This window comes from Motacilla alba, chromosome 3 (assembly GCF_015832195.1).
Source record: "Motacilla alba alba isolate MOTALB_02 chromosome 3, Motacilla_alba_V1.0_pri, whole genome shotgun sequence".
NCBI lineage: Eukaryota > Metazoa > Chordata > Aves > Passeriformes > Motacillidae > Motacilla > Motacilla alba.
The window spans coordinates 69,965,509-69,987,012 of NC_052018.1; the positions used below are offsets into that span (position 1 = coordinate 69,965,509).

The 21,504-nt window shown below is 50.9% G+C and overlaps 1 protein-coding gene across 2 annotated transcripts; it reads left to right on the forward strand.

The window, feature by feature from the left end:
* Positions 1 to 11,543: 11,543 nt before the first annotated feature.
* On the forward strand, positions 11,544 to 16,635 carry IRF2BP2 (interferon regulatory factor 2 binding protein 2). 2 transcript variants are annotated; one of them, XR_005256160.1, is made up of 3 exons: positions 11,544 to 12,722; positions 12,968 to 13,882; positions 16,013 to 16,622. XR_005256160.1 is itself a non-coding variant. In XM_038130314.1 (2 exons), the coding sequence occupies exons 1-2, from the start codon at positions 11,693 to 11,695 to the stop codon at positions 13,690 to 13,692; spliced, it is 1,755 nt and encodes a 584-aa protein (XP_037986242.1). In that variant the 5' UTR covers positions 11,544 to 11,692; the 3' UTR covers positions 13,693 to 16,635. The 2 variants fall into 2 exon arrangements, 1 of the variants encoding a protein (XP_037986242.1); XM_038130314.1 differs by having other exon boundaries at positions 12,968 to 16,635.
* Positions 16,636 to 21,504: the final 4,869 nt, after the last annotated feature.

Here is a 21,504-nt window from a genome sequence, read left to right on the forward strand (position 1 = left end):
TGGCCTGGGCAGCTGGCCTGTGCAAACTTCCTAAGAGGTACTGGCACAAAAGAAACATCTGATGAAGAAATAGGTAAATGAGCAGATAGACACTGTTACTCTCACACCTGGGAGTGCCATTAAAGAAGTGAAATTGTCACCCATCAGCTGAGAGGTAAAGTTCAGAGAAGGCTAGGCAAATATCAAGGGAAACAGTGATAAAGTGCAGTTGTTACAATATGAAATTAATCCTTAGATGGAGCTTTGCCTGAAAATTTTATTAGATCATGCAATGAGAACAGCCTTGACACATATTAGAAAGGTACAATTTCAACTTTATCAATGCAGATAAATGGGTGAATCCCTAGGACAGTGGACCCATGAGTAGGAAAAAACATGTGCCATGGTAGAAGACCTCTGTGGACAACAAAAGCTGACTGAGCACACCTCATGGGCACAGTGCCTTGGGAAACCAGTCAGAGACATACTTTGCAGAAGAATCACATTGATTTACATTCCCTGAGGATTTGTCTCTCTGTGCTTCTATAAATTATCTTATATGCCAGGCAACTATCAATAAGCACTCAAATTGTTACCATCTAGTTAAAACCTAATGTAGTCGGTTGAAGTCGGGATCATTTAGGAGGTTAAATAGAATCATATTATTTTTATCTGACACGTTGGTAGCAACAAATTTAGGCAAGAGAATGGCTGTCAAATATTTGTTTAACTGGAAGAGTTATCTGGTCTTGGACAAGATACCACTTGCCAGTCTGCTCAGCCTTGCAAACATCCCACACCAGGAGGTTACCTATTAAGTGATAGACAATATAACTTGTTAATTGTTAGAGCATTATGACCTTAGACTTTGCCCACATATTTAATAACACCATCTGCTGTCTAGGTCTGCAATACTGTTATTTTCACATGGGGATTACTCTTCTTTCTCCACAAAAAAAGTTTGCAAAAAGCAGTGCTAAAGGAGAGCAGAGCAGCGTGGTACTTAAACTTGACTGCCCAACCAAATATACGGGAGGCACAGTTCACCCAAAATATCACAGACGTATCATCTTGAATCTGGAAATCTTGATGTGCTGAAGACTGAGGGCCTCTGATCCAGCTTTGTCTTGCCTGAGAACAAGCCGGGAGTGAAATGCACTCTGGTGCAGGCTTCTGCTCACTTTGCTCTTTCTGGCACCATTGCAGTTTCCTTCACCAAAACAACAGCAATGGTCCAAAGGCCACCACTTAGAGATCACTGTGCCTTCAGATCTTTTTCTCTTTGATAGCATGCTTTTAAAGCATGCACATTTCACACCAAGCAATCACATTTATCAGGTTTTCCAATCCTCTTCTTGCTGACAGTAATGTGATTTTTGGCTTTGGCTTCTTAGGGAATTTAGGGAAGGGAAGAAAACAGTGTACTTCTCTCAGCGGGTGTCTTCTGGTCAGTGTTTCCACGGGGTTTCATGTAAAGCCATTCCCAGTGCACTGGAAACCTGAACCTACTGGATTCAGTGACAAAAGTTCTAACAACTGAGAGGAGCCTCTTTCTCACTCTGGAATGTTGCAATTTTTGTGTAAATAGTCTTTTCCTCCAAATAAAGAGAAGCTGCAACCTGATAGCTGGTGAGCTGCCAGGTGAAGGAGGAAGCATTAGAGGTGTGAACACCAAAGTGATCCAAAATACAAGCCCAAGAGGAAGAACCCAGAGTGTACTTTAAATTTAAAAGTGTACATTTGTAGTGGGTTTTCAAAAAATGTTTTTATTTAGTTTACTGCTTATTGGTGTATGTTTGAGGAATAAGACAATCATGAATCCTCCACACCCCCAGCTTAATTTCTATATGAGACCTAGGAGGTGGAGTGCTTTACTTGGCACTCTTTTGCAAGAGAGAGGTCAAATATGAAACTGAACATATGAATGTAATTAGGAGGGTATGTAAAATATGGGGGCTGGATGTCTTAACAGTGTCCGAAGCAGGCATGTCTTGACATGTCATTGGTTAAAAATGATTTTAAGTATTCCAGTCTGTTGGACAGTGTATCTGATTACATCTGAAAAGAGTTTCTTAGTCTTTTGCTCATATGATTTTTCTCATATTTCAAGAGAAGTAGAAGTTTGATTGTGAAAGCCTAGCATGCAGAAACATTCACATCTTTTTGAAGTGTATGGAACAATATCTTTTTATTACCAATGCTGGTTCTGGAAGAAGATGTGAAAAAGTCCAGATTCTTCCCACTTGTCCTGTATTCATTCTGAGACAAAGAAAGTTCTAAGGATATTTATGCATGCTACTTGGAGGTGCACGTAGCAGGTTATATGATATTTTTTTCCATTTGTAAACAGAGAAACTGGTATTTTCTTACCATATACAGCTGAGTAAGTTTTCTTACTGTTGTTTCACAAATGACAAAGGAATGGCTAAAATCTGTGCCAAAAGTAAGCACAAAAAATCTATCTCTGCTTTTTGCCTATGATTTGCATTTTCTTTTAAACCTTTCCAAGTGAAGCAGTAGGCAAAACCCCCGGCAACTAGAAGCATGTGCAAGGATGCAGAAAGCTTTAGAATATGTTTCCACACCCTGCTGACCTATTCATCAAAAAGTCTGCCAAAACACGTAACTCTTAGTCTAAAGCAAAATTCACAAGAAAGGGCCTCACTCACATTAACCTACTTCTTTCCAGGTTGCGTGCCACTGTGGGATCTCCCAGAGGAAGAGGAGCTGAGCCCATTATGTGACTTTCCTGTCCTCCCTAGGAATTTTCCCTCTCCTTGGCAGAGGGGGACACCGGCAGGAGCAACCCTCCTTCAGCTCTGCCGGTGGGCCAGGCTGGGACTCTGAGTTAAGCCAAGCAGATGCAGTGGTCGTCTGGATGAGGCAGGAGTGAGCTCTCAGCTGCAGGGCTGCTTGACCTCACATGAAGCAGTGCAGTGCATCATCACCTCAGGCCAAATGCTCCTCTAGTGAAAACTCAGTGACTTAGCAGAGCTGTCCCCAGCGGGAACTGTGACTCCCCTGTGATCACTGGCTTACTGAGGCTGGCAGTGGTGAGTGATACTAGGTTTACATGTGCCTGTCTCCTTCTTTTCCCAGCTCTCCATTTGAATCACCATCCTGGTTCATGAGCATGGTGCAGTCCTGGGGTAAGGTTCTCACAATCCCAGAGAGCATTTGTGGAGCCATAAACTTGACAGAAATGGCTTCAAATGGAAAGTAGGCCCCCATACTAAAGTAGACATGGCAGCATTTTCCTCACCTCATACTTGTACCTATTTTTGAGGTTGTAATACAAATTCCCATTTCATTCACACACACACACACACACACACACACAGAGAGGCATGTGTTTTATTCTAGTTTTGTACCTGTTAGACATAAGCCCGATAAGAACAACAAAGAAAAAATCATGCTGGTAGTTTTTACTGTGCTGTTGAGTGATATGAACACCCCTCTACACTGAAGAGAAGTCCTGTGCAGGGGTTTCCCCACATTATCATTATTGGTGATGGAGGCAGGGCTATCATCTTGCTCTGCAGGATATGGAGCCCAGCCTTTAAATTCCTTAGGTCCTGGCAGGAAATCAGACCCATCCTCAGCGTGGCCCTGTGCCCCTGGGATGCCCAGCTGGTCCATGTGCCCCTCCCTCTTCTTCAACGTGTACTCTGGCAGCTTGGGGAGGGTTGTCACAGCTGTTGGTGGATGATGGGAGGATGCCTGTGGGTGCAGCATGAGGGGTTTCTGCAGCAGCTCCAAACTGATGCTGCTGCTGAGGTCCCTTCCCAGACACCCATCCTGACCTGCTTCCTTCTCTGCAGAAGCACCCCTGGTGCAGCAGGATGATGGCACTAGGGCAGGTTTAAGTTGCACTGCACCTGTTAGTGCTGCCAGCTTTGCTCCAGCAGCCACATAAGCAAAATGCCGAGGGCAGCGCCGGCAGAACCGAGAGCTGGGGTGGGGGAGAATGGGACCACTTCTGCTGACAGCACCAGCTTGTTGTGCCCTCCAAAGCAGAGCTGCAGGTGCGCTGCATGCTCTCCTCTGGTAGCTCACCCAGCTCATGCCCAAGGCCATCTGGATCAAAGACAGGATGAGACACTGCTCCGGAAACCAGGGCCAAGCTCCTCTCCAGCATGGCGCTCTGGGGTGGTGATTTGGTCTGCTATTATGTAAGATTCAACAAAAGCTGTATAACAAAACTATTTTAAGTAAGAATGTTAATTGAAGGCTGAGTCAGGCTGCAGCTAAAGCAGAGATGTTTTTGAGAGGCTTGTACTCTTTTTCATTTGGTCTGTATTTTTTCCACTTAATTACAATGTGTGTGGAACAGCAGTCAGCAATAATAGTAACTGGCAGAGGGAAAATGGATGATCAAGATGATCGTCCTCTTGCCTCTGGATCAGCCACTGAAACCCATCCCAGATCTGCACTATTCAAAACTCATTCGCCTCTGAGGCTGCGCAAGGCATGTGAGAAGTGCAAGCAGACCATGGAGAAAAGAGGCTGCTTCTTGGTGCTCCTTATCGTGATGGACTGCAGGTGGAAACTGCTGAGATGTGCTGGGGGAGGCTCACTGAAGGAGGCCTGTGTGACACCTTCCAAGAGCACATGCAAGACCCCTGAATCAGCAGCAAGTGGCAGCTGTGCAAGCAGCCTCTGCAGCTGCCCCACCAAGCTCACGGGCATGGCCATTCCTCAAGCAAGACGCGAGGTCCTTCTCAGGACCCACTATTGAAGATGACTGGTCCTCAACCAGTCCTATTTGGGAGACTAAGCAATATGCAAGCCCCAGCCTTTGGCAAGCTCCTTTAATGACTGGAATTTGCAGGAGGAGACCGAGTTTAATTGCCAGCTCCAGCATAAGTCTACCAGTTATTAATGCTGCTGGTGTTCTTTTAATCGAATATGAACTCAACTGTACTTCCTAGCAGGCACCTCCTTCTGGAGCTCAGCATGAGCAGAAGGGATGTGGGTGCCTGGGAAAGGGATGTGTGTGATTTTCTTTGCCCAAAAGTACACATGGACAGAATGAAGTAATCCAATACAACTCTGCTGTTTAAGTTTACAAATACACCATTAGTGTCTAAACTTGTAAGTATTGCTCCTCAGCACTGCTACACATACACATACTACTCATATGACAGAATGTACAAGATAAAAATATCCTTTTTGACTTGTTTTTACTTAGCATATTAGACTGCAGTCAGCAAAAAGATAAGGCTAGGGGCTGAAGCACAGAGAGGAGCATTTCCTCCCCGCTCTGCCTGCTCAGAATGCTCCCTAAGGGGTTCCCCGCAGAGGAGGGGCACTGCCTGAGCATCAGGAAGAGAGAAAGGGAGAGAATGAGAGGAAGTGCTGGGAGGCCAAAACCAAATTTTATTTCCATTCTGTGCTTTCTCAGATTTGGGCACCTTTCTGTTGACTCTTATCTCATTGCAAAATTCAAATAGTATAGCTGCAATGACTAGCAGAAACATGGTCACCCCAACAATATCTCAACGTGCCTGGAACAAACCAAGGCTGCAGCCTAATGAACCATTTTGCAGCTTTTGCATGCCAATGATCAAAATTCCTCCTGAAGGAAAACTGGTCTGTTTAAGGGACTCTCCTGTAGCAGCTGCCTACCACTCCCTGTATTATAGTCCTTTCCCTAAAGAGCACCCCCTCTGAAGTGGGGGGATAGGGGAGCAGACCAACAGACTACATCTTGCTCCCCAGCTAGGTGGACTTGTCTGGTTTGCTACCCAGTGTTCCGTAGCTATACAATCTTAGCAATTGGTAGGGAATCAGAGAGGAAATCCATCTTCCCTCTTCTCTCCCCTGAGTCTTTTTGAAAGAGCTGATCTGTGTGGAAGCCGAACCCATTGGCACCTGCCCCCCCAGAGGCCCCAGCCCCTCCAGGTGTCCATGCCCTGCAGGAAGGACGAGACAACTGCTGCTGTGTGAGTAGAAAAACGGGACTGCAAAATGGCCGGCGCTGCCAGGAAGCCTGGATATCAGCAGCAGCACAGTCTCCCTTCAGCTGGGCTGCCTGCCCCGCTGGTGGTGGTCCTGTCCTGCCCCAAACTGTGGGGCCACCAGCCATCGAGGCGGGGAGGCTTTTGGGACGGCGAGTTCTTCTGGCAGGCCCGGGAGGTGATTTGCCAGCTGGAGCTGTCAGCAAGCGCCAGTTTGCTGCTTCAGGGGGATGTTTGGGTAATGCAGGAACTCCCATGTTGGAAACAGCATTAATACCCTTGGCCCACACTTTGAGAAGGTCTGGTCCTCGGTTTTGACTTTTATTTTGTGTGAGGACCCTACTGCCAACTCCCACAAACAGGGAAAAAGCTGTTCCCAGCCTGAACTCCCCAGCCCATTTGAGAAAGCCTTTGGCGCAGCCTCCTTGGGGCTCCTCTTTGTGCTTTGCTCACGCACACCAGCACTTCCACACAAGCAGAGGGGGAAGCTCTGCCCCTCTGCAGCTCCTCGGGGCTCTGCAAGCTGCATCGACGTGGGCTCAGGGGAAGGAAGCACAGGCAAGGAATACAACTATCCAGAAGCCTAAAAAGAAAGAGCTTTAAGGCCCTCAGTAATTTTTTCAACAGGCGATCTGTTTCTGCTCTTATTTTGTAACGTTTCCTGTGGAGTCCTCGCCCCTGTCCAATTTTCTGAGGGTATTTGGAAGCCTGTCGACTCCCGCACAGAAGGCAGGGAGCAGAGCCAGCGCGGTGTCACGGAGGGGTCACTGCTTCCTGGGCTTCCTGTTTATTTTGGGAAGGGGTCACCCGGCCAGCCGGCCGCTCTGCCTGCGCCCCGGGAAGCCCCCGGCCACCACATTCCTGCCCCCCTCGCCCGGGGCTGCAGACAATTGCTGACTGTGGCTCGAAATGCAGAGCACCGAGGCGGGGTGTAAATGGGATAACCCGACATGCCTATTTACTCAGCCTGGGGATAAGGGGCGGAAGCTTTTCCACATCAATTGCCCTTTCTTCTGGTATCTGGAAGTGTCTCTCTGAAGTTTTTCCTTCTCTTCGGAGGGTAGTAACCTCTGAATTTCTCAAGTATTTCCATGATCTTTTCCTCGCTGCTTTTTTTTCTACTTCTACTTGAAAAGAGGGCATAAAGTCAACTGCGCTGTTAAAAACAGAATTGTCTCCTTTTTTAAAGAAAGCATGCAAATTTTTCTCCAAACTGCCTAGAGCAGAGCCCACCAACGGAGCAGAAGCTGTAGCACACAGGCTCTTGCTCACAGTGTGAGTCCCTGGTTACTGACCAGGCTGTCTAGAGCAAAGCATTGGGGCAGAATAGCAGCATCTCTGTATTTTGGGACATATCCATGAATGAATGGTAAACGATTGTCCTATTGCTGTTTCCTCTTCTAGGCAGGCTCTGCTTAGGTGCCTCGCAGCTCTTCAGAAGTCAACGCCAAACAGCAGCATCCAATGCAGCGGTCTTTGAGGAGTTAATAAAAGGCCCCGTGTATGGGAAATAGCAGACACTGAGTAGCTGCTCGACTCCCTCTCAATCCTCTGGCACATCCTGCCTCACACTGAGTGAGTGCAGTGACCTCTCTCCGGCCTCAGTGGAGTATTTTTGTGCCAGTGGCTCTGTCAGCTCCTGCCATCAGCAGTCAGCTCCAGGCTGCAGGGCAGCCGTCAGCACGCCGCTGATGAGCAGCTCTTGGGGAAGCATGCTCGCATCCTGCAAGCCCATAAGTGCACACAGCTTTGCATTCATAGTGATGCTTCTGTGAATAAAGTTGTAACTGGTTGTAAACATCTGCAGGATCAGTGGCTTACCATGAGCCTGTCCAAACCCTATTTATGTCAACACTCTGTGCCTGATGACACCCTCATTGGCATCAGTATTTTTTTCCCCCTATAGCACTAGATTAAATATTGTTGGCCCAAAGTCACCTGCATCTGACTAAATCCAAAACTTCAAGGACTATTCCCAGCCTCTCCTCTCTCAGTTCTGAGAGCAACCTCCATAATTCATTATGAATCAATGAAGGAGAGGTGGTGGTAGCATCCTTCAGCATAATTGCCCTATTGCCCGTCCTATCTTGGCTCTGGCCATTTTGATATTACCCTGCAGGACTTCTGCCACAACAGAAGGATCAAATAAGAGCTATGGAGGAAGCAGTGCGTATCTGCTGGAGAAGGATGTGAGACACCCCTCAATCAGAAGGGAAAGAAGAATGCCAAGGGCAGAGGTAATCAAGTGAGGAGCAGTGGTTTGCACACAGACGGAAGGGCAGGCCCCATAGGGGATAGGTATGTGGGTGAAGTGCAGGCTGAGGGCACAGTTCTGGGACAAGGGTCTGCACGCAATCACTGCTGCCAGTGCAGAGGATAAGAGGGAAAGGATATAAAACCCTGCAGGGAGGAAGAGAAACACAGCAAGATCTTGGTGTGGTTCACTGACAAAAGCAAAAAAACACATTGTGAGAAGGGGCATGGCATTGATGTGGAGGCGGCAAACAGAGTTCATCTCAAAAAGCTGCCCCATCGCAACCTTTCCTCTCCCCTCCTTCCCTCACCCATGACACTGGGCACACCAGAACAAGACAAAAGCCTTCCACACTGTGCTGCACCCTCATCCATGCCATCATGGTGCTCTTTGGTCACGGACTGCCCCAGACCTTCACAGCCCTGCACCCCATAAGACATTGTCCAGCATTCGCTGCTCCTATCTATAGCCTTGGTGTGTTGCAGCAAGGGGCGTTTTGCAGAGATCTGGCACAAAGGGATGGCTTCTGTTTCAAAAAAGAGAAAAAAACGAACAAGAGACAAATGCATTATTTGTTCAATTCCTGTGCAGTTACTGCTGTAACAGTCAGCAGCTTTGAGGTATTTTTTTCTGTGATTTGATACATAAACCACATTTCCTATGTAGCACTGCCACTATTTTTTTTTCAGGTTTTTGACATTGAGCTTGGCAACATGATTTTGTTGTTTTCTTTTTCCTTTTCCACCAGAATGAATTCAAAGGCAGCAACTGCGGCAAAACCAGAATACTGCTCATCTCGACTTTTCCACGCAGCTAGTTTTCATTAAAAATAAAGGAAAATAAATACAGATCACATTTTCTGTCCTGCAGTTAAAAGCCTGCCACAGCTCAAAGCTTTGCTTTCTTCTTCCCCTGCAGCCTCGCTCAGCTAGCACTCCAGCTCTGCTCATGATCTGAAATGCGCAAACACACTGTTTCTTGGCTTTTCACCAGTATATATAAATATATGTAATTTTTTCCTTCGGAGAACCTGGAGGCTAAAGCAAGAGGGCAAAGGAGTACGTGACTAAAACATCCAAACTTCCTCTTTCATAAGCCATCACATGATGAAGTGCAATTACAATTCCTGCCTTGTCCCTGCCAATTGCAGGCGCATTGCCTCACCCGAGAAACCCGGCTTCTTCCCCCGCCCCGTGTGTGTGAGTGTGTGTGTGGAGGCAGCGATCGCTGCAGCCGGCTTGGCGAGGCTCCAGCTTCGGGCTGGAGAAAGAGGGCAGTGGGTGGAAGACGAAAACAAAGATCTGTTTACTTAGCTTGCATGGATAAATCGTCTTTCCAGCCGGGGAGGGGAGGAGGGAAGAGAAACAGCTTTAAAGGACTTTGATGCAATGTGAAAGGAGGGCTGCTCGGGAAAAGCGAGCCGATGTTAACCCTTGGCTCTCCGGCAGCACGGCAGGGCTGCCCCCTTCTCCTTGCTCCTGCCCTCCAGCCCTGGCCGGCCGCCGCAGGGCTGCTAGGAGCGGTGAGGGCTGCGGGGGTAGCTCCCGGGGTAGCAGCCCCGGCCACCGCAACGACGTGCGGGGCTGCATCGGGGGCCGGGGATGACTTTTATTTCGCTTATGTACAACCCGGCGCCTCGAGGGCGCCCAGCCGGCCGTGCAGTTGCAAAGTCACCCAACCTGGCACGGGGGCCGGCGCTGCAGCCAGCGCCAGGACGAGCGGGAGGCCGAGGCAGGGGGGAAGCAAGGGCCCCCCTGCAGCCCTGGTGCGCACGGGCGGCCGCGACACTCGGTCCCCGGGCCCGGCGGGCGGCGCGGGAGGGAGCACGGGGCGAGAGGGGCGCAGCTCTGCCCGCGGTGTCCGCCCGACGCCCCTCGGCAGCCCGGCCGAGCGAGAGCGGCGCAGGGGCGGCGCTGGTGGCGGGGCTAGCCCCGCAGCGCCGTCGGGCGGCCCCCAGCCGCGGGAGGCACCTCCCGGCGGCGGCGACGGACGTCAGAGCTTCCCCAGCCCCGGCCGGCTCCCGCCTCCCGCTCTCTTTCCCTCCCTCCTCCGTAACCTACATAACGCCGTGGGAAGGGCGGCTGGAGCACGGCTGTCGGGGGGAGCGGCCTCCGCCGTGTTCGCCCTGCACGGGCAAAGGCGTGCAGCCGACCGTACGTGCAGGATGCGCCCGGTGAGGGGCTGGTTCAACTCCCGTGGCACACGAGGAGAGCGAACACCCTGTCTTGCTCCCTCCCTTGCCCCCACCCTGTGTTTCAGTGAGTGTGCAGGTGGCGGATGAGCGATTCACAGCGTGGAAAGGGGTCGGGGAAACAGGTTTTTCTTTTTTGGGAACGAGACGGCGTGTGCTTAGTCTGTGTGAATTTCGCTAATCTGCATTAGAGAACTGCTGGTTTGTGGTTTAAAATGACAGGAAATCTAGAACGTCCTATTTCCTGTGCACAATGACAACAGTTAAGGAAAAAAAAAGCAGCTGGGTAATCGTTACATTTATTTCTAATGGTGCCTCCTGCTCTGGCGGGGAGAACAAAGCCGAGCACGGCTCGGCGGGGCGCCAGCCCCTGCCCGGAGGTGGCGATGACCGGCCCGGCGGGGGGCACCTCGCAGCTGCGGGGCGCGCCCGGGGCGCCGTGTCCAAGGTCACAGGGCGAGCGGGGCGAGGGACAGGAGGGGGTACACGGAGTCCCGCACTGCGGGAGGCGCCCCGCGCACCGCTGCGCCCAGGGCACAGCCCCTCGGCGGTGAGGGAAATAGTAATACGCCCAACAATAATAAAAATAAAATCAGAAAAGAAGGACGGAGCAGCAGGGCACCCCCGCCCCTCCCCTTGTCCCTCTCCGCTCCCACAGCCCTCCCCGGGGGCGATACGGGGCGGGGGCGCGGCGGCCCCCGGCGGCAGGAGGAACCCCCGGTGCCGGTGGCGGGGGCGCGGGCAGGGGCCGGGGCTGGGATCGCGGCGGCGGGGCGGGGGCGCCCATCGCGCAGGCGCGGCCGGCACTGTCGAAGAATCGTAGCGGCGGCGCGCAGAGGCGGCGGTGGCGGCTGGAGCCCGGCACGGCACGGCGCCGCCGCCAGCCCCGGCCCCGGCCCCGGCCCCCGTGGCAGTCCCCGCCCCGCCCGCCCCGCCGCGCCGCGCCGGCCCCCGCCGCCCCGCGCCGCCCCGTAGTAGCCAGAGAGCGGGGGAGCCGTGCGGGCGGCAGCGGCCGCAGCCCTGCGCCAGCCGCGCGGCGGAGATGCGCGTCCCCGCCGCCCTGTGAGCGCCGCCGGCGGAGACGGCGACGGGAGCGGCGTTCCCCGCAGCGGCTCTGCCTGCCGGGGCGCCCGCCGCGCCCCGCTCCAGCGCACGGAAGAGGAAGGCGAGGGGGAGGGGGCCCGGCGGACGGTCCCGCTGCGGCCGCGGCTCCCGAGCCTGCCCGTCGGGACTCCGGTGACGAGGGGCGGAGGAGGCAGCGGCCGAAGCCGGAGCGGGGGGCGCTCGCCGCTGCCCCGGGGCCGGGACATGTCGTCGGCGGCGGTGGCGGCTGCTTCCCGCAGGCAGTCGTGCTACCTGTGCGATCTGCCCCGCATGCCCTGGGCCATGATCTGGGACTTCACCGAGCCCGTCTGCCGGGGCTGCGTCAACTACGAGGGCGCCGACCGCGTGGAGTTCGTCATCGACACGGCGCGGCAGCTGAAGCGGGCGCACGGCTGCTTCCCCGAGGGCCGGGCCCCGCCACCGCCCCACGCCAAGCAGCCTCCGCTCTCCGCCAAGGAGCTCCTGGCGCAGCAGCAGCAGCTCGGCCACCCCTCGGCGGCGGAGGCGGCGGCGCGGCCCCCGCCGCAGCCCCTGGAGCGCTACTCGCTGGCGGCCGAGCGGCCGCCGCCCCGCCTGGGCGCCGAGTACGGCGGCGGCCGGCAGGTCAACGGGATCCTGGTGCCCAACGGCTTCCCCAAGCCCGAGGAGCCGCCCGAGCTCAACCGGCAGAGCCCGAACCCGCGGCGGACGCACGCCGTGCCGCCCACCCTAGTGCCGCTGGTGAACGGCGCCGGGCTCCCCGCCGCCATCGGCGGTCTGGGCAGCCGCGCCGCCGCCGCGGCCGCCGCCTCGCTGGCCGCCATCTCCGCCGCGCCCGCCCCCATGGCCGTGCCCGTGCCCCAGCAGCCGGCGGCGGCGGCGCAGGCGGCGGCGCAGGCGGCGGGACAGCCCGGCGAGCTGGGGCACAAGCGCCCCGGCTCCGTCTCCTCCTCCTCCTCGGGTGGCGGCGGCGGCGCGGCGGGGGAGCACGACAGTGGCGCCAAGGAGAAGCGCGGCTCCGCCGAGAGCCTGCCGGCGGCGGCGGCGGCGGAGCTGGCCGCGGAGGGCAAGGGTCGGCCGGGCGCCGAGCAGGAGTGGCTGGCCAAGCCCAAGACAGTGCGGGACACGCTGCTGGCCCTGCACCAGCACGGGAGCCACACCGTGGCCCCCTTCGACAGCAAATTCAAGAAAGAGCCGGGCATGGCGGGCGGCAGGCTGCTGGGCTACGAGACCAACGGCTCCGTGGCCAAGCCAGGTGAGCTGGGGACCGGGGGGCGGCGGGGAGGGCAGGGGACGGCGTGGCGGGAGGTGTGGGTCTCCGGGGACATGCGGGGCGGGGGATGCCGGGCGGGTTTGGGCGTGCGGGGCGGCGGCCCGGCCGCTTGGGTGGCCCGGTGCCCGGGGGGTGGCCAAGGCCACCCGTTTCCGCGGTTGCTCGGCGATGCTTTGAGACTGCGCTGCCTTCTTACCCTCCTCCTCCCCCCTCCTCTGCCTCTGCAGGGGCCCGGGCCGCCCGGAAGAGGAAGCCTTCCCCCGAGCCCGAGGGCGAGGCTGGACCCCCGAAGATCAACGGGGAGGTGCAGCCCTGGCTGCCCACCCCGTCGGAAGGCATGAAGCTGCCGCTGACGGCCACCCCCTTCATGTCGCCCCCGCCGCCCACCGCCTCGCCCCACTCCAACCGGACCACGCCGCCCGAGGCGGCACAGAACGGCCAGTCCCCCATGGCCGCCCTCATTCTGGTGGCGGACAATGCCGGGGGCAACCACGCCTCCAAAGACGCCAACCAGGTCCACTCCACCACGCGGAGGAACAGCAGCAGCCCCCCCTCGCCCTCCGCCATGAACCAAAGAAGGCTGGGCCCGGGCAGGGAGGTGCCGGGCCAGGGGGCCAACGCGGCGGCGGCGGCGGGCGGGCTGGAGCCCGTGCACCCCGCCAGCCTGCCGGACTCGTCCCTCGCCGCCAGCGTCCCGTTGTGTTGTACCCTCTGCCACGAGCGCCTGGAAGACACCCACTTCGTGCAGTGCCCCTCCGTCCCCTCCCACAAGTTCTGCTTCCCCTGCTCCCGGCAGAGCATCAAGCAGCAGGGAGCCAGCGGGGAGGTGTATTGCCCCAGCGGGGAGAAGTGTCCCCTGGTCGGCTCCAACGTCCCCTGGGCCTTCATGCAAGGGGAGATCGCCACCATCCTGGCCGGAGATGTGAAAGTGAAAAAGGAGAGGGACTCGTGACTCGCCTGCGCTCGCTGCCCGACGTCACCTTGAACTCGAACTGCTCGAATTCTGTATATATCTATAAATATATATATATAAATATATATATATATCTCCAAGACAAGGGAAATGTAGACTTCATAAACATGGCTGTATAATTTTGATTTTTTTGAATACATTGTGTTTCTATATTTTTTGAAGACAAAAGGTATGTACTTATTATAAAGGCATTTCTTCTAATTCTTCTCTTTTTTTTCTGTTTCGTTTTTTCTTTTATTCCCTTTTGTTATAGCAACTATTTGTTGTGCTTCCCTGGTGACAGTTACTGTTCAATGTAGGCTGTGACTTGCGCTGCTTTTTTTAGAGAGCACTTGGCAAACCAGAAATGCTTCTAGCTGTATTTGTATGCACTTGTTTCTTCTGTTTTTTCTTTTCTTTTCTTTTTTTTTTTTTTTTAAATGCCAAATACACTTTCTGACATTGTAAAGATTGCCTTACTGTCTGTGATTCCTTATTCCTGGCCCCTGTCCTGTAGAGCTGGTCGCATGCAGGCTTGGTCTGAGGCAGCTGGGGACAAGAGTGGCTAGCCAAGGCAGGCATGCCCTTTGCCATCCCACTGGCCAGGCGAGCTTAGGGAGCAGGAGGGCTTTCTCCCAGAAGCGCGTGGCTCGGGTTGCGATGGAAGATCCTCCGGATCCAGTCCCAAAATGCTCACTGTTTCTCAAGGGAAGTTGCCACCAGAGTAGGATGTGGAGAAGTGTCCAAGAGGCGCTGTTGAGTTAGGGATTTCTGGGTTTGTTTGTTTTTGGTTTGGTGTTTTGTTTTGTTTTGTTTTTTTTTTTAAGGCAAAGTTGACCGCAGTTCTCGTGATCAGTTCTAAGATTACAAAACTGCATTTATTCACCAGTTGCATACCATAACATGGAATTTCGATAACGAATTTAGTTACATGATTGGCGAAGGTGCCAACGTAGCACTGCCATTTCAGAAGGTCTTCAGTGTCACTTGTGGGGCTTTTGTGTCTTTGGACAAAGCTGGGGATGTGGGGAAGAGACTTTTTTATTTTACTTTGATTTTCAGATAGTGCATATGGATTTTGATTTTGCTTACCAGTCACCTCTAGTGCTGTTGCTGTTGTTACCATCGCTGACCCGGTATTTCCAAGTAGTGGCAGGTACGGTGTGGTACAGTGACAGCAGTGACTGAGGCTCTGCCAAATTGCCCGCGGGCATATCAGTGACAGCCCAAATGTGGGTGGAGGAAACCTGTAATTTCCTTATTACGTATGCTTGAAACAAACCTACTGCTATTCTTTGAAAATGAAAATATAAACTGGTTGAAATGAAAGCAATTAGGGCTGCACATAATGGCCCTGGCCCTGCCTTTTAAGCTACTTTGGAGAACTCTTTTGTAAAGCCACTTCTTTTGATCACGCTTCTGCATCACCAAGCAGACTTCTAAAATCAATAAATCATTGGTTACTAGAAATAGTTCAAGTCTAATAGTGATGTTTTTGTGCTGTTTATAGTTCATTGGCAACGCTGCAGCTGTACGAGCTCTTCTGTCGAGGTGTTTATAACTCGGTTATGTGCGCTTGTTTCTGAGCAAAAGGGTGGCGAGGTCGTCCCTTCCCGGGGACCAGCTAATAAACACTTCCATTATCAGAAGAGAAGGAAGAAAAATCTGTTCAGCCAACTATAAAATTGAAGATTTTTGGGTGCTTTTTACTCAACTGTTCTTATTGTGATAATGTTCAAACTGCAATTTAATGCAGAGAATTTTTTTTTTTTGGGAAGACTACTTTTTTTTTAAAAAGAAAAGAAATGGTCATTATTAGTATTTGAAGATCAGAACTGCACATGCACAGTAATTTTCTATGAAGTGTTTAATGAGCACACCCACTACATTGTGTTCCATATTACAGGTCAATGTAATATTAGATAAGACTTGCATGATAAACAAATTCATTGAGTCAATATTACGCTTTAAAACTTATAGTCAAGATTGGTGTCTTATGTAAACACATTTAGCCAATTTGAAGAAAACGCACATTATATATATATATATACCTATATATATACCTATATATAAAAAATGCCAACTGTAAAGGATTCTTTGGAACCACTATGATCTGTGTAAATGTGTATTTAGGCACTTTATTAAAAAAAATGAAATTTGAGCTGATAGATGGTAACAAGTTCTTCAAAGTTGCTTGGCATAGTACCTTACATGGGATGAAGTTCATGTTTTTGATTAAGGCGGTTTCCCTACACTTAAAAAGGAAGCAAAGCTGAATTCCAAAGCCTGCCTAAAAGAGCCCCCCCTTTTGTGTCATCAGGTGTCCCAGCTGTGAGCGTGCCGAGGGTGAGACCTGCTCCTGACAAAGTACACCCTTGTTTTGGGGCCGAGGGACACTGGTGTGAGAGGCCTGTAGGGAAGCACACCTTCTTCCTCCTCGTCCTCCCGCCAGCCGCCCGCTCCTGCAGCTCTGTGACTCCTGGAGAGGATGGAAACTCCCCAGCCGGTGATGCAGGCAGTGGCCCAGAAACAACATAGATGGAAAAGAAATGGCACACGGTGGCTATGCTCACTCAGCTGACTTGGAGCCCCCAGCCAAGTCTGATCTCCTCCATAAAACTTCAGAACTGCTAAAGAAAAACAAACAAAATGAAAAAAAAAACCAAAACAAAAAAAAGAATTAAAAAAAAGTTGAGGGTGTTCATACATAGCTCATTTTTCTCACACTGAATGTTGCTTTTTTCTTTTGGTTGCTTTGCTCAATTACAGTAATATTTCGGTGGATTCTTCCTTTGTTACTACTTCCTGGGCTACAAGCTTTTTTTTTTTTTCCCTATTATTTTGAAGTGCTTTAGCTGCAACAGTGCTACTGTTAATATTCTTTTTTAAACTTTTTGAAAGGTGATACTGTAACTTGTGTAGTATTAAAAGTGTTTTAATGAAGAATGTGTGATTACTATTTTTTTTTTTCCAACCCAATTCCATTACTTTTTTTTTTTCCAAGATACTTTTTCCTTGCAGATTTTTTTCAACTGCACAGTGCTTTTGTTGATAGCTGCTGAACTAACCTGCTGCCAGTTTGGCATTTTATGAGTTTTCTTTTTTTTTTTTTTTGACGCTAAGAAAACTAGGAACTTTAAATACTTACTGCATTTTTTGTATATATAAAAAAAGGAAGAAAGAAAACTTGAAAAAGCTATATTTATGTACAATATTATTTTAATTTTTTTAAAATACTATCCTGACATTTATCTGTAAACAGACAGCAGACAAGAAGGGATGCATGGAGCTGGTGGGTGCTGCCCTGTGCCTGGGTCCCAGGGGGTGGGAAAGGTGCCACACAAGGGAGGCTTTGACCGCCTTTGCAGTGGCCTCAGGAAACCTGGTATGTTTGGGAGCTCTCTTTTTAGACGCGCTGTAAACCAGGCCATGGCAACCGCGTGTTTTTATGAACTAGCACTTAGGCAAAGGGTATAAATACATTTGAGAGTGCTCTCTGGTGGCTTGTTATGTCAACAGAGCCCCTGGATCCTTTCCTTCTGCACCCGGGCCAAGCCCTGCTTGCCTGTCTGTCCAGCTGGCAGGGTGGTTGGTGGCTCTCGGTGGCACAGGATGGGACGCTACTCTGGGGACACCCAGCCACCCAGCCGCCTGCAGTGGGGCACCTGCCCTGCTGGTTGCCCCCACTCCATGTGTCCAACTTGCCCCCAAGGCAGTGTGGGACACCCCATGTGCCGTGCAGGGCGTTAGGGTGCAGCTGCAGCACCCACAGCAACACAGCATCTCCTCAGGAGGGAGGAGAAAACACTGGACCGTGAGGAAATGAATGGCACCAGGGGTGGCTGAGCTACTTGGAGCCCTGACTCTCCTTCACTCCAAGAGGGCTATGTCCAGTCATTAGGCTTGAAAAGGTTCAGCCCTCAGCACTTCATGTTTCTCCTCCTTGAGCATTTGCATTTAGGTAGCTGCAGCTGCATCTTTTGAAAAATTGAAAAAAAAAAAACAACCCAAACTCAACCACCACCTTTCCTCAATTGGACTCTTGTCTCTACAGACACTGCAGGTCCAGCCCAGTATAAACTACTGCCAGTATATGCTCCTATAGTGAGGCAAATAAAAAAAGGGAAAGGAAAGGAAAGGAAAGGAAAGGAAAGGAAAGGAAAGGAAAGGAAAGGAAAGGAAAGGAAAGGAAAGGGAAAGAGGAAGGGAGGAAGGGAGGAAAAAGAAAGAAAGAGAAAGGAAAGACAGAGAGAAAGAAAGAAAGAAAGAAAAAAGAAAAAAGAAAAAGAAAGAATAAGAAAAAAAAAAAAGGAAAAAGAAAGAAAGATAGAAAAAGAAAGAAAGAAAAGAAAGAAAGAAAGAAAGAAAGAAAAGAAAAAGAAGGAAAGAAAGAAAGAAAGAAAGAAAGAAAGAAAGAAAGGAAGGAAGAAAGAAAAAGAAAAAGAAATAGAAAGAAAATGAAAGAGAAAAAAATAAATTAATTTTCCCCTGTTAAAACAGAGGATGGGCTTGGGCAGTGTATGGATGCACTTCCTGCAGGAGGTGCATTGCAGCCAGTGACCCTCGCTGTTTGCCAGGCATGGCCATGGAATAGCCCAGCTGCCCTGCCCTGATCCCATGTAGGCCAGCAGTATTCCTGAGCCATCCTCCTTCCCCTGCCCTTTGTTCCCAGGAGCAGATGCCTTTCCTCTGCCAGGGCCAAGGTCAGGCAGTGCTAGAAGCAGATGAATGAAGTGCTTGCTTATCCACTTCATCACCCGGAGCTGCTGCTCTGCTCCAGAGGTAACTCTTTCACTGCCTCTGGACAGCCTCTGGAGCATGCCACGGGCTTTGAGCACCAAGTGTGGGGTTCAAATTCTATGGAATGGCTCCAAATTCTCGTGTAACTCCCTGAGAGGCTGAACTCTCCCTCCTGGGAAAGAAGGCACAGTGACATCTCCCATAGAAAGCTCCCAAGTGCATGTTAGTGCCCATATGGCTGTCTTGCTGGCTGGCATAGGTACACTGAAGATGGAGTGACAGCTCTGCAGGTATTTTTAGACATCACCTAGCTTTGCTTTTCTTTCTGCTACTCCAGAGCTGGTTTTGCAGAGACTGGAATAGAAGGGTGCATGCTAAGCCCCAAAATGTTGCATCAAGTTGAAAACTCCTATAAAACAAACTTACAGAGAAAGCAGAAGTGCTCATAGAAGCTTCTCATAGGTGTTTCTTCATCTCATCACCTCTGACTCAGCAAACACCACAAGAAACACCCTTGCCCATTAGCTCCTATCTGCAGCAGCACTGGGCCAAGTGTGACAACCTGCCCTGCCTGGCACAGCACCCAGCCATACCCCCATCTCAGGGTCCCTTTGTCTGCCCCCCAACCTGCTGTCTCCTGTCCTGGTGGTCCCCAGCTGTGGAGTGCCCCCATTCCATCCTGGGGCGCCCTGTCCAGGGCTGGGGATGCCCTTCGGGATGGGGGGCTGTGGCTTCCCTGAGAAATAAATCCTGGGGAGCCTCCAATTTGGAGGCACCTTGGAGGTATTCAAGGCCAGATTAGATGGGGCTCTGAGCAACCAGATCTAGTGGAAAGTGTCCATGCCCATGGCAGGGGGGTTGAAATGAGATGGTCTTCAATGTCCCCTTTCAACCCAAACCATTCTGAGTCTATGATTTTCAGCTGCTGCCTCTGGGAAGGCGGACGTTCACTCTTCACTGCAAAAATGCCAAGTCTGCATTGTCTTTTGCCCTCTTTCACTATAAAACACTTATTTTCCCCACCCACTGCCAGCCCAGAGAAGCCTCACGCTGTTTCTTCCTTTTCTTTTTAGCAACCCTTTAAAACAATCAGAAGATGCATACCCAGAGATTGAAAGGGTTGTTGGTTCACCAGGTTGCTTCCTTGCAGTGACCTGCAAGTCCACCTGTTCCCACATGGCTGGTGGGAATGGGGCTGCTGGGGGGAAGAGAGTGCAGGTGGGGGCCTCACCCTCCCACCCACTCAGCCAGGGGCACAAGAAAGGGGTTTTTTTCCTTCTTTTTGTATCTTTGTGAGCTGAAGGAAGTCTGATTTTATTTTTTTGAGGGGGAGGGAGCACGGTTTGAGTAGACACCCTTAATTTTTTTCAACCAGAAATCCAATAGTTTTCTCCAGTCATTTTCTAATCCTTTTTTATACATGTGTCATGTTCTCCAACTGTACGTAGAAAGGGATTTACAGATATTAGAAAAAAACTGCATAACAGAATGAGGCATTTAATTTTGTCCAGACTACTTAGAAGTTTTGGGTTTTTTCTGTCTACCTTATTCAGGTGCTGCTAAACAGTAAGAGCAATTAATTTTCTCTTTTTAGATGTCTCAGCCCTTAGCTGATAGTTTGAAAAATCTAAAATCAGGGTACTGATGAAAGACTTCAATGCAAGCACAGGAAGGTGATGCTGAACATCACATTTCTTTCACTTCACAAAAATTGGGAAATAAATCAGCTTCTGCACACTGACTCATGCCTGTGTATATCCTACTTCAGAAATTGCAGAGCAGTCAAACCAGCATAAGGATGACTTTTTCCAACACACTTTCATAACTATTCATACTGTAATAATTTAAAAAATCCAAATACTAAGTTAACAGTGATTTTGTGGTGGTGATTAAATGGGATTCTATCTATTTTCTCTATGAGAATACAATTAGGGCAACCTACCCTACAAAAATTCTGGAGGGAAGATATTTTCCTTGCAGAAAGTACTATGCTGTCTTTATTGACTCTGGGCAACACAACACATCATGCAGTAATGGCACTGGGTATGGGCTTCCCTGTACCTGGAGAGGAGGGGGCTGGATTGGCCCAGCTGAGGCTTTAACTCGCTCTAATTAGCACAAAAATTCTGCTTAGACATCCATTTTGCTTTTCTTGGAGGATACAAGCCATGATAAACATGTTTAGATGTGCTTTTTAATTAGGATTTGGATGTTTACTTTCATACTGAGAGTTCTTCCATTTGTGTAAGACCTCTGCTTTGCTTTGGAGAGACAACCTGTGCCCTTAACTGAACTAGCTCCTTTATGCTCGCCATTAATATTTTTATAATCCAAATGGTTATTTTATCTTATCAGTTCTGCTTCTTTGGGTTGCTGTGGCTCTTTGTCCAGACCTCCTTGTCTGACCATGTTAAAATTAACTTGTGAATGTGGATGACTGATTTCAGCTCCTTTCCTGCACAACTAGGGTATTTCCTGAAATCTGCTTATTAATGGGGAGGCTCTCCAGCTATTAAGACTTTCTGGGAATGGTGGTGCACTCTGGGTGGTTAGTCATTTGGCCTCTGACCACCCCTCTGGGAGGGCTCACAGCAAAGGCTCTGGGGGTTTTGTGTGGTCCTGGCTCTGGTGGAAGGTGTGAACCAGCCATGCTGCTTCCTGGTTATCTTCTGAGCAGGAACATTTTGAATTGCAGGGGCAGTGTGTGTTTCTTTACCGTGTGTCACAAAAGTTTCCTGACATTTAGTGTTTTGGGGTGGATCCCTTCCTTTTCTGTGAAGAGTGCCAATTTCAGTGCTGCTTTTGATGGATAACAGTCCAAGAAGCACTGGAACAACACCAATAAATGTGGTTTGTGTAGGAAAGCTCCCGGGTTCCCTTTTTAGCTTCTCCTTGGCTGCAGAGGGACAGGAGCATCAGCCCTGCCAGCCTCCCCTTTTCCCTTCCCCTCCTGCCAGGGGCACCTTCCTGGTGGGAGAGCCTTGAGAGGTGCCTGCAGGGGAAGGGCTGTCCAAGAGGGCTGGGTCTCATCTGTATTGACCCTTCTCACTGTGTGCAACCTCAGGGTTTGTT

What these genes read in the sequence shown, in the direction of transcription:
- IRF2BP2 (XM_038130314.1), top strand. Translation starts at nt 11,693, where the DNA reads ATGTCGTCGGCGGCGGTGGCGGCTGCTTCCCGCAGGCAGTCGTGCTAC. An exon ending in CGGCTCCGTGGCCAAGCCAG is followed by an intron (nt 12,723 to 12,967) that starts GTGAGCTGGGGA and finishes CTGCCTCTGCAG; the next exon opens with GGGCCCGGGCCGCCCGGAAG.